At 47.7% G+C, this 12,315-nt stretch overlaps 1 protein-coding gene across 1 annotated transcript in view; it reads left to right on the top strand.

Annotated features, from left to right (window-relative positions):
- The window catches only part of LOC144487521 (pancreatic secretory granule membrane major glycoprotein GP2-like), a 53,299-nt gene that overhangs the window by 30,155 nt on the left and 10,829 nt on the right, over positions 1-12,315 (top strand). The window contains exon 6 of the mRNA XM_078205605.1: positions 772-858. Within this exon, the coding sequence (XP_078061731.1) occupies positions 772-858 (87 nt within the window). The remainder of the gene's footprint in view (positions 1-771; positions 859-12,315) is intronic.

Raw genomic sequence — 12,315 nt, 5'->3', positions numbered from 1 at the left:
GACTCGGTCAGGAAGGGGTGGCAGAGGTGGGGGAGGGTTGGTCATGCAAGGGGTGCAGGGTTTGGTTATGGAAGTGGGGGGGTTGTTGGATCGGTCACGGGGGCTGGAGTGTTTGCTCATGGGGGGGTGGGGGTTGTGTGCAGTCAGACTGTTAAGTCAGTTTTTTTTGGTGGGGGGGGGGGGGGGGGGGGGGGCGGGGGGGCGGTGCATGAGGGCACTAGCCAGTTCATGTAGAGGATTGGCCAGGGTATGCGGGGAGTGGGTGTAGCAGTCTGGTCGGACACGGGGTCAGGGTGTTGGTTCACATCGGCAATGGTTATGGGGGGGGGGGATTGGCAGGGGTGGGGTTTGGGTTTCTTACTGACAGCTGATTTGTGCAAGAGTCAGTTAGGGGGTCAGGAGTGTGTGTACTATCCTGTATAAAGGGTCCCGTGTTGGGGGTCCTGTTTGGGGGTGTGGGCTGCCTCGCATGGGCTATCCAGTGTGGAGTGTGGGATGACCCATGTGGGTCCAGTCTGGTTCGAAGTCACATTCGGACGATTGCAGAGACAGTTTTGCCTCTACAATATCATTGGCTGAGCTCTCACAATGGTTTGAATCTGAGTTTGGCGATTGGTGAGAACAATGTCAAGTATTCACCATGGTGACAGCGTCTGTGTGGATGGGCAGAGTTCATGTTTGACTTACAGACTCCTGTTCCTCACTGTATTTTGTGTTCGTGTTGGATGTTGCTCTCACACATTCTCTCACCTTTCTGTTCCTCATTCACAGAAGCTGGTCCAGTTCCAACCCAACCGCCCACACCACAGACCAGCCCGCCTTATGATTCGCCTCATTGGAACGTTACAGCAGCATCAGGTATTAGCATTTTGAAAATCAAACTGAGAGAAGGGTTGCTATGGACAGAGTGGGCGAGGGGAGTGAGATGGATTGTGTGAGGGGAGTGGGATTCTGTTCCAATCATTTTGCTATCAGTGCATGTTTATTTTGTCATTGGTGTTTGTGGTCACCCAGAAAGTGTGACTGGTCAGAATCAATAGAAAAGCTTCAGATGATTGAAATGTAGAGAGATTGGTGAACTGGGAGGTACAGAGGGACCTGGCTGTCCTGCTCCATAAATCACCACATCACGATAATGGTCTCATCAGTGGTTAGGACAGAAGTGAAATGTTGGTCTTGTCAGGGCAATGGAATGTAATGTGAGCACGTTTTACTGCAGCTGTACAGGGTCTTGGTGGGACCACATCATAAAATCTGGGCACAGTTTTGGTCTCCCTATTTGAATAAAGATACAGGCCGGGACTCTCGGGCCCACTGTGCTGCAAACCGGGACACAGCAGCTGGGGGCCTTTAGCGAGCGCCGGTCGCGAGTCTCTCAAGTGTTTTTTTGTCAGCACAATCAGCTCCGTGCCGAAAGTCAGGACTTCTGACGAAGGGTCCGAGCTGGAACTCTGGTGAAGGGTCATCCAGACTCGAATCGTTAGCTCTATTCTCTCTCCACAGATGCCTGTCAGACCTGCTGAGATTTTCCAGCCTTTTCTGTTTTGTTTTGAAAGATTGGATAGGCTGGGTTTGTTGTCTTTTGAAGAGGTGAGCATTGATTGGTTGATCTAGATAGTGTGGATGGGAAGGGACAATTTACCTTTGCAGAGTGTTTAGTAACTGTGGGAAGGGGCGGGGGTACAGATTGAGAGTTATTGGCTAAAAATTTAAAGGGGAAATGAAAAGAAAATATTTTCAGCCAAAGGGTGGTCAGGGTTTGGAAATCACTGACTGAAAGGGAGTAGGAGGCTGTGCGATCATTCAGATCCCTATGTTCCTGTAGGGGAGACTGCAAGGGCGGCCATGAGAGTGAGAATGCATCATGGACCTTCACATTCACACCACAGCTCCAATCACAGGCTGTTCCTCTGCCACATTTGCTGTGATTGGTGGAGCAGCAACTTGCAGATTTTTAAATTGGACATTATTGGGGTTTGAACATTGGCTGCATGTGTGACATGATGGGGAAGAAAGTGGTCTCCGCACTTGGATCAGATTGCACAAGGTTCTAATTCACTCACTGGATAATTGACCAACTATTTCTTTAAAGATTTTGCCACTCTTGCTTTTTCATTTCTCTTTCATATGCTCACCCACACAGACATTCTCCATATCCTGCTGTATCTCTCTCCCTCACTCACACATTCTCTATATCCTGCTGTATCTCTCTCTCTCACTCACACATTCTCTATATCCTGCTGTATCTCTCTCTCTCTCTCACTCACACATTCTCTATATCCTGCTGTATCTCTCTCTCTCACACACATTCTCTATATCCTGCTGTATCTCTCTCTCTCACTCACACATTCTCTATATCCTGCTGTATCTCTCTCTCTCACACACATTCTCTATATCCTGCTGTATCTCTCTCTCTCACTCACACATTCTCTATATCCTGCTGTATTTCTCTCTCTCTCTCTCACTCACACATTCTCTATATCCTGCTGTATCTCTCTCTCACTCACACATTCTCTATATCCTGCTGTATCTCTCTCTCACTCACATATTCTCTATATCCTGCTGTATCTCTCTCTCACTCACACATTCTCTATATCCTGCTGTATCTCTCTCTCTCACTCACACATTCTCTATATCCTGCTGTCTCTCTCTCTCACTCACACATTCTCTATATCCTGCTGTCTCTCTCTCTCACTCACACATTCTCTATATCCTGCTGTATCTCTCTCTCTCACTCACACATTCTCTATATCCTGCTGTATCTCTCTCTCTCACACACATTCTCTATATCCTGCTGTATCTCTCTCTCTCACTCACACATTCTCTATATCCTGCTGTATTTCTCTCTCTCTCTCACTCACACATTCTCTATATCCTGCTGTATCTCTCTCTCTCACTCACACATTCTCTATATCCTGCTGTATCTCTCTCTCTCACTCACACATTCTCTATATCCTGTATATATTCTGTATATCAGAACTCCCACTCATCTGATGAAGGAGCAGCGCTCAGAAAGCTTGTGGCTTGTGCTACCAAATAAAACTGTTGGACTTTAGCCTGGTGTTGTGAGACTTCTTACTGTGCTTACCCCAGTCCACTGGAGCAAGCTGAGAGGGGTGATTGAAGGCAGCAGTGTTGGTAAGAGATTAATTGGATTAATTGAATTGTTTATTTATTTAATTAGTCAGCTAGTGTGTGTATTTTTTTGGCCTTTACTTTAACAGCAGTTTTTCAAGTTTAAAGTGAAAACTAGAAGTGGGCAGCAAAGGAGTCTGGGAAGGGTTTCTTTAAGCGCGTGAAGTATAAAAGGTAGGCTGCAGTATACAGCGGGCAGCGTCGGGAGCGGGCAGCGTAGTGTGTGGGAAGCAGAGTGTGAGCTATAAGACTTTGGCTCACAGGGCTTGAGTGTGTGGGAAGCAGAGTGTGAGCTATAAGACTTTGGCTCACAGGGCTTGAGTGTGTGGGAAGCAGAGTGTGAGCTATAAGACTTTGGCTCACAGGGCTTAGGCTGAAAGGGCGAGTAGGGGTGAGTTTGAATTCATTTTTGCACTTTCTACCTGGTACTGGCAAGGTATCTAGAGGGGATGGGTGTGCAGGCAGTGCAATGTTCCTCTTGCACTATGTTTGAGGTGAGGGACGACGACAGTGTCCCTACTGATTACACCTGTGGGAAGTGCACCCATCTGCAGCTCCTCCAAAACCGTGTTAGGGAACTGGAGCTGGAGTTGGATGAACTTAGGATCATCAGGGACGCAGAGATGGCCATAGACACAAGCTTTAGGAATACAGTTACTCCGAGGATTGAAAACAGATGGGTGACGGTGAGAGGGGCTGGGAGGAAGCAGTCCGTGCAGGGATCCCCGGTGGTCATTCCCCTTAGCAACAAGTATTCCGCTTTGGATACGGTTGAGGGGGATGACATACCAGTGGGGAGCCGCAGTGAGAGGATCTCCAGCACTGTGTCCGTCTCTGTGGCTCGGGAGGGAAAGGGGGAGAGCGGGAGGGCGATAGTTATTGGGGACTCGTTAGTTAGAGGGATAGATAGGAGGTTCTGTGGCAGCAAAAGAGACTCACGGATGGTATGTTGCCTACCGGATGCCAAGGTCCGTGATGTCTCAGACCGTGTTTTCCAGATTCTGAAGGGGGAGGGGAAACAGTCACAAGTCGTGGTGCACATTGGTACCAATGACATAGGTAAGAGAAGGGACGGGGATTTAAAGCAGGAATTTCTGGAGCTGGGCTGGAAGCTGAGAGCCAAGACAAAACATGTGGTCATCTCTGGTACATTGCCGGTACCACGTGATAGCGAGTTGAGGAACAGGGAGAGAGTGCAGTTAAATATGTGGTTGCAGGGATGGTGTAGGAGGGAGGGTTTCAGATACGTGGATAATTGGAACACGTTCTGGGGAAGGTGGGACCTGTACAAACAGGACGGGGTGCACCTGAACCAGAGGGGCACCAATATCCTCGGAGGGAAATTTGTTACGGCTCTTCAGGGGGGTTTAAACTAATTTGTCAGGGGAGTGGGAAAGGGAGTTGTAGTCCAGAAGTCAGAGAGGGTGGTGAGGTATTGGGGAAGGTATCAGGGTCAAGGGTGGGTACTGGTAGACAGGAAGGTGGGTTGAAGTGTGTCTACTTCAATGCAAGGAGCATCCGGAACAAGGTAGATGAACTTGGGGCGTGGATTGGTACTTGGGACTACGATGTTGTGGCCATTACGGAGACGTGGGTAGAACAAGGACAGGAATGGTTGTTGGACGTTCCGGGGTATAGATGTTTCACAAAGTGTAGGGAAGCTGGTAAAAGAGGTGGAGGAGTGGCATTGTTAATCAAGGATAGTTTAACGGCTGCGGAAAGGCACTTCGTGGGGGATCTGCACACTGAGGTAATATGGGCTGAAGTTAGAAATAGGAAAGGAGCGGTCACGTTGCTAGGAGTTTACTATAGGCCCCCAAATAGTAATAGAGATGTGGAGGAAGAAATTGCTAAGCAGATTATGGATATGTGTGGGGGTCACAGGGTAGTTGTCATGGGGGACTTTAACTTTCCAAATATTGATTGGAACCTTTGTAGGTCAAATAGTTTGGATGGGGCAGTTTTTGTGCAGTGTGTGCGGGAGGGTTTCCTGACACAATATGTGGATGGGCCGACTAGAGGTGAGGCCACATTGGATTTGGTACTGGGAAATGAACCGGGCCAAGTGTTAGATTTGGTTGTGGGAGAGCAATTTGGAGATAGTGACCACAATTCGGTGTCTTTTGTTATTGCAATGGAGAGGGATAGGGCCGTACGGCAGGGCAAGGTTTACAATTGGGGGAGGGGTAATTATGATGCGATTAGGCAAGAATTAGGGGGCATAAGTTGGGAACAGAAACTGTCAGAGAAAGGAACTAATGAAAAGTGGAACTTTTTCAAGGAACAAATACTGGATGTCCTTGATAGGTATGTTCCTGTCAGGCAGGGAGGAAATGGCCGAGTGAGGGAACCATGGTTCACAAAAGAGGTGGAATGTCTTGTGAAAAGGAAGAGGGAAGCTTATGTAGGGATGAGGAAACAAGGTTCAGATGGCTCGATTGAGGGTTACAAGTTAGCAAGGAATGAGCTGAAAAAGGGGCTTAGGAGAGCTAGGAGGGGACATGAGAAGTCCTTGGCGGGTCGGATCAAGGAAAACCCCAAGGCTTTTTAATCTTATGTGAGGAATAAAAGAATGACCAGGGTGAGGTTAGGGCCGGTCAAGGACAGTAGTGGGAACTTGTGTATGGAGTCAGTAGAGATAGGCGAGGTGATGAATGAATACTTTTCTTCAGTGTTCACCAAGGAGAGGGGCCATGTTTTTGAGGAAGAGAAGGTGTTACAGGCTAATAGGCTGGAGGAAATAGATGTTCGGAGGGAGGATGTCTTGGCAGTTTTGAATAAACTGAAGGTCGATAAGTCCCCTGGGCCTGATGAAATGTATCCTAGGATTCTGTGGGAGGCAAGGGATGAGATTGCAGAGCCTTTGGCGCTGATCTTTGGGTCCTCGCTGTCCACGGGGATGGTGCCAGACGACTGGAGAATGGCGAATGTTGTTCCTCTGTTTAAGAAAGGGAATAGAAATGACCCTGGTAATTATAGACCGGTTAGTCTTACTTCGGTGGTTGGTAAATTGATGGAAAGGGTCCTTAGGGACGGGATTTACGACCATTTAGAAAGATGCGGATTAATCCGAGATAGTCAGCACGGATTCGTGAAGGGCAAGTCGTGCCTCACAAATTTGATAGAATTTTTTGAGGAGGTAACTAAGTGTGTTGATGAAGGTAGGGCAGTTGATGTCATATACATGGATTTTAGTAAGGCGTTTGATAAGGTCCCCCATGGTCGGCTTATGATGAAAGTGAGGAGGTGTGGGATAGAGGGAAAGTTGGCCGATTGGATAGGTAACTGGCTGTCTGACCGAAGACAGAGGGTGGTGGTCGATGGAAAATTTTCGGATTGGAGGCAGGTTGCTAGCGGTGTGCCGCAGGGATCAGTGCTTGGTCCTCTGCTCTTTGTGATTTTTATTAATGACTTAGAGGAGGGGGCTGAAGGGTGGATCAGTAAATTTGCTGATGACACCAAGATTGGTGGAGTAGTGGATGAGGTGGAGGGCTGTTGTAGGCTGCAAAGAGACATAGATAGGATGCAAAGCTGGGCTGAAAAATGGCAAATGGAGTTTAACCCTGATAAATGTGAGGTGATTCATTTTGGTAGGACAAATTTAAATGTGGATTACAGGGTCAAAGGTAGGGTTCTGAAGACTGTGGAGGAACAGAGAGATCTTGGGGTCCATATCCACAGATCTCTAAAGGTTGCCAGTCAAGTGGATAGAGCTGTGAAGAAGGCCTATAGTGTGTTAGCTTTTATTAACAGGGGGTTGGAGTTTAAGAGCCGTGGGGTTATGCTGCAACTGTACAGGACCTTGGTGAGACCACATTTGGAATATTGTGTGCAGTTCTGGTCACCTCACTATAAGAAGGATGTGGAAGCGCTGGAAAGAGTGCAGAGGAGATTTACCAGGATGCTGCCTGGTTTGGAGGGTAGGTCATATGAGGAAAGGTTGAGGGAGCTAGGGCTGTTCTCTCTGGAGCGGAGGAGGCTGAGGGGAGACTTAATAGAGGTGTATAAAATGATGAAGGGGATAGATAGAGTGAACGTTCAAAGACTATTTCCTCGGGTGGATGGAGCTATTACAAGGGGGCATAACTATAGGGTTCGTGGTGGGAGATACAGGACGGATATCAGAGGTAGGTTCTTTACGCAGAGAGTGGTTGGGGTGTGGAATGGACTGCCTGCAGTGATAGTGGAGTCAGACACTTTAGAAACATTTAAGCGGTTATTGGATAGGCACATGGAGCACACCAGGATGATAGGGAGTGGGATAGCTTGATCTTGGTTTCAGATAAAGCTCGGCACAACATCGTGGGCCGAAGGGCCTGTTCTGTGCTGTACTGTTCTATGTTCTATGTTCTATGTTCTATCTCCACATTATCTCTCTCTCATACTCACAGACATTCTCTATATCCTGCTGTATCTCTCACTCATACTCACACAGTCTCTATATTTTGCTGTATCTCTCTCACTCGCCCACATCGGATGACACGTTGGCACAGTGGTTAGCACTGCTGTCTCACAGTGCCAGGGATTCAGGTTTAATTCCGGCCTCGGTTACTGTCTGTGTGGAGTCTGCACATTCTCCCCGTGTCGACATGGGTTTGCTCCATGTGCTCCGATTTCCTCCCACAGTCCAAAGATGTGCGGGTTAGGTGGATTGGCCATACGGTTTCTCTCTCTCTTACACTCTATCTCTATATCTTGCTGTATATCTCTCTCTCTCACACACACACATTCTCTATATCTCGTTATACCTCTCTCTCTCAAACAGACATATTCCCTCGAGCTTGTTGTTGTATCTCTCTCTCTCTCACACACGCACTCTCTATCTTGCTGTATCTCTCTCTCACACTCACATTTCCTATATCTTGCTGTATCTGTCTCTCACATCGGACACATTCCCTCTAGCCTGTTATATCAAATATGCAAACATTCTTTACCTTTCCGTATCTTATAGAGGCCTATAAAATAATGAGGGGCATAGATCAGCTCGATCGTCAACATCTTTTCCCAAACGAAAAAGGACAAAGTTTAAAACGAGAGGGCATAGGTTTAAGGTGAGAGGGGAGAGATACAAAAGTGTCCAGAGGGGCAATTTTTTCACACAGAGGGTGGTGAGTGTCTGGGACGAGCTGCCAGAGGTAGTAGTGGAGGCGGGTACAATTGTGTCTTTTAAAAAGCATTTAGACAGTTACATGGGTAAGATGGGTATAGAGGGATATGGACCAAGCACGGGCAATTGGGACAAGCTTAGTGGTTTTTAAAAAAAGGCAGGAATGAACAAGTTGGGCCGAAGGGCCTGTTTCCATGCTGTAAACCTCTCTATGACTCTATGACTCTCCCTCACACACATACACGTTCTCTATATCTCGCTGTATCTCTTTCGCAGTAAGAGTTTTAACAACACCACATTAAAGTCCAACAGGTTTACTTGGTAGCAAATGCCATTATCTTTCGGAGCGCTGCTCCTTCCTCAGATGGAGTGGATATCTGGTGTCACTAAAACTCTTACTGTGTTCACCCCAGTCCAACAGCAGCATCTCCACATCATGACTACCATCTCTTTCACACACAGACATTTGCTATGTCTTGCTGTATCTTTCTTTCACACTCACACATTCTTTGTATTTTGCCGTTTCTCTCCCTTACACACAGTCATTCTCTATCTTCCTGTATCTCAGTGTCACAGCTGTTTGCACTATTTCCTCACAGCACCAGGGACATGGGTTCGATTCCTGGCTTGGGTCACTGTCTGCACGTTCTCCCTGTGTCTGCATGGGTTTCCTCCGGGTGCACCGGGTTCCTCCCACAGTCTGAAAGATGTGCAGGTTAGATGCATTGGCTGTGCTAAATTCTCTCTGTGTATCTGAACAGGTGCCAGAGATTGAGATTTTCACAGTAATTTCATTGCCGTAAATTAATGTAAGCCTACTTGTAACAATAATAATTAAACTTAAAATAACCTTAAACTCTCACATTCTCAATATCTTGCAAACACTAGCCTTAAATTTGATTGAATGTTTTGAGTATCATAGATTCATAGAAATCCTACAGTACAGAAAGAGGCCCCTCGGCCCATCGAGTCTGCACCGACCACAATCCCACCCAGGCCCTACCCCCATATCTCTACATATTTTACCCACTAATCCCTCTAACCTGTGCATCTCAGGACACGAAGGGGCAATTTCAGCATGGCCAATCAAACCTAACCCGCACATCTTTGGACTGTGGGAGGAAACCGGTGCACCCGGAGGAAACCCACGCAGACACGAGGAGAATGTGCAAACTCCACACAGACAGTGACCCGAGCCGGGAATCGAACCCAGGTCCCTGGTGCTGTGAAGCAGCAGTGCTAACCACTGTGCTACCATGTGTCGTTGACTGACGTGTTAGTTGACTAGGTGTGTAGACGAGGGGTCAATGTAGTTTATATGGATTTCAGCAAAGCCTTTGACAAAGTCCCACATGGGACACTTGTAAAGAAGGTAAATTGATATGAGATAGAGGGTTATTTGATCAAGTGGATTCAAAATACACTCAGTTGCAGGAGACAGAGGGTGATAACAGAATGCTGCTTTTGTGACTAGAATCCAGTGTGCAGCAACGTACCACAGGGATCTGTGTTGGGTCCCCTATTATTCATTATTTATATAAATGACATTGACTATGTGGGGAGTAGGGTTAGTAAGTTTGCGGATGACACAAAGATTGGACAGGTGCTTAACAGTGAGGCAGAGCGTCTTGGGCTACAGGAAGACATAGACAAAATGGGCAGATAAGTGGCAGATGGGATTTAACCCTGAAAAATGTGAGGTGATACACTTTGGAAGGAGTAATTTGACAAGAAAGTATTCAATGAATGGTAGGACACTCGGAAGTTCTGTGGAACAAAGGGACCTTGGTGTATTTGTCCACAGATCTCTGAAAGCGGAAGGGCAGGTTAGTAGGGTGGTGAAAAAGTCATATGGGATACCTGCCTTTATCAATCGAGGCATAGATTACAAAAGCAGAGAACTTATGTTGCAACTTTGGTGAGTACACAGCTAGAGCACTGTGTGCAGTTCTGCTCACCACATTATCGGAAGGATGTGATTGCATTGGAGGTGGTGCAGAGAAGATTCACCAGGATGCTGCCTGATGTGGAACATTTAAGTTATGAAGAGTGGTTGTGTCGGCTTGGGTTATTTTCGTTGGAGCAGACAAGGCTGAGGGGAGACCTGATCGAGGTATACAAGCTTATGAGAGACATGGACAGAGTGGATAAGGAGCAGTTGTTCCCCTTAGTTGAAGGGTCAGCCACAAGGGGACATAGGTTGAAAGTGAGGGGCAGGGGGTTTAGAGGGAATGTGAGGAAAATCTTTTATACCCAGAGGCTGTCAATGGTTTGGAATGTGCTGCCTGGGAGGGTGGTGGAGGCGGGATGCCTCACATCCTTTAAAAAATACCTGGATGAGCACTTGGCATGTCATAACATTCAGGGCGATGGACCAAGTGCTGGCAAATGGGATTAGGTCGGAGTTCAGGTGTTTCTAATGTGTCAGTGCGGACTCGTTGGCCTGAAGGGTTTCTTCTGCACTCTATGATTCTATGAAATGGAAACACACTGGAGGCAGTATTACCGTGTATTTGGCCGCGATGCTTTAGTAAAGTCAGGCGGAAAGCACTGAGCACAATTGGCACCATTTGTTTGCAACCGGCGCCATTTTACAAGTGCTGCATTTCCAGCGCGGTCAGCCTCACACCACAGATGGGCAAGAGGTAAGTTAACATATAGAAATGTATTATAATGATGTTTTACATCGGCTTAGTGAGTCTGACACTCAATCATCTGGGCCCACCTCTCTTTATGATCTCTCTCCAGCGAGAAATAGACATGCTCTGCATGAATGGGAAAGAGTCAATTTGCCATCGCCAGTGGAACCGGAGGCCATTGAGGCCACCCCCCCCCCCCCCCAACCTGGGAGGCCGAGGGGAAGGGGGGATGCCCCTTGGGCAGTGCCAGACTGGCAATGCCACCTGGGCAATGCCCACCGGACAGTTTTGGCGGGGAGCAATGGGGGTGGGCTAAATAGTGGATGGGGCGGGACTAATGGGGGACAGGGCCCGCTGCCACTCTGCAGCGATCAATGGGGGGAGGGCGGCAGGTCTGCGATCGGTGGGGGGAGGGCAACGGGCCTGTGACCAATGGGGGAAGGGGTGGTCTGCGAACAGTCAAGGCAGCAGGAAGTGTCAGTGGGGGCTATATCTCAGGCCGCAGACCCTTGCGATTGCACGGTTGGGGGGAACTGCTTCAGGCAGCCTGTACTAGCAGGGGCCTGACAGCTCTCTATTTTCTGTCAGACCCCTGCTGCTGCTGACGCGCATGTGCAGCATCAGAGGCCTGCCCGTGCGCACTTCCTCCCTCTGCAGGGTTTTCGGGTGTGTTAAGCCCCGCCCATAGGCTTCTGCAGCGAGCAACAGGCGTGCTGATATTTTTACAGGCAGAGTGCGTATGGGGGGCCTGAAAACTCGCCCAGAAAATGGATCTGAAACACTCCAAGTTTCAATTCCGCCCAGCATTCAGAAAAAAAATAGTAAAATAGCGGCCACTTTCTCTAAACCTTGCTGTAAATCTCTCTGTCTCACACATACACGCGCACACACACACACACACACATTTTTTCTATCTTGCTGTTTCTCTCTCACTCTCAAACACATTCTATATATTTTATGGTCTTTCTCTCTCCCTTTTTCTCTCTCACACACACATTCTCTATATCTTGCTGTATTTAGGGAGCCGGTAGCCTAGAGGTATTATCACTAAAATTAAAGTAAAGTTTATTTATTAGCCATAAGTAGGCTTATATTCACAGTGCAATGAAGTTACTGTGAAAATCCCCTAGTTGCCACACTCTGACACCTGTTCAGGTACATGGAGGGAGAATTTAGCATGGCCAATTTATCTAACCTGCACATCTTTGGACTGTGGAGGAAATCGGAGTACTCGGAGGAAACCCATGCAGACATGGGGAGAACATGCAAACTCCACACAGACAGTGATCCAAGCTGGGAATTGAACCCGGGTCCCTGGCACTGTGGGGCAGCAGTGCTAACCACTGTGCCACTGTGCCACCTCTACTAGACTATTAATCCAAAAACTCAGGTAATGTTCGAATCCTGTCATGACAGATGGTCGAATTTGAATTT

The sequence above is a fragment of the Mustelus asterias genome, unplaced genomic scaffold, assembly GCF_964213995.1.
Source record: "Mustelus asterias unplaced genomic scaffold, sMusAst1.hap1.1 HAP1_SCAFFOLD_841, whole genome shotgun sequence".
Taxonomy (NCBI): domain Eukaryota; kingdom Metazoa; phylum Chordata; class Chondrichthyes; order Carcharhiniformes; family Triakidae; genus Mustelus; species Mustelus asterias.
Note: the sequence above shows the minus strand (reverse complement) of the source record. Positions and strands in the feature narration are given on the sequence as shown.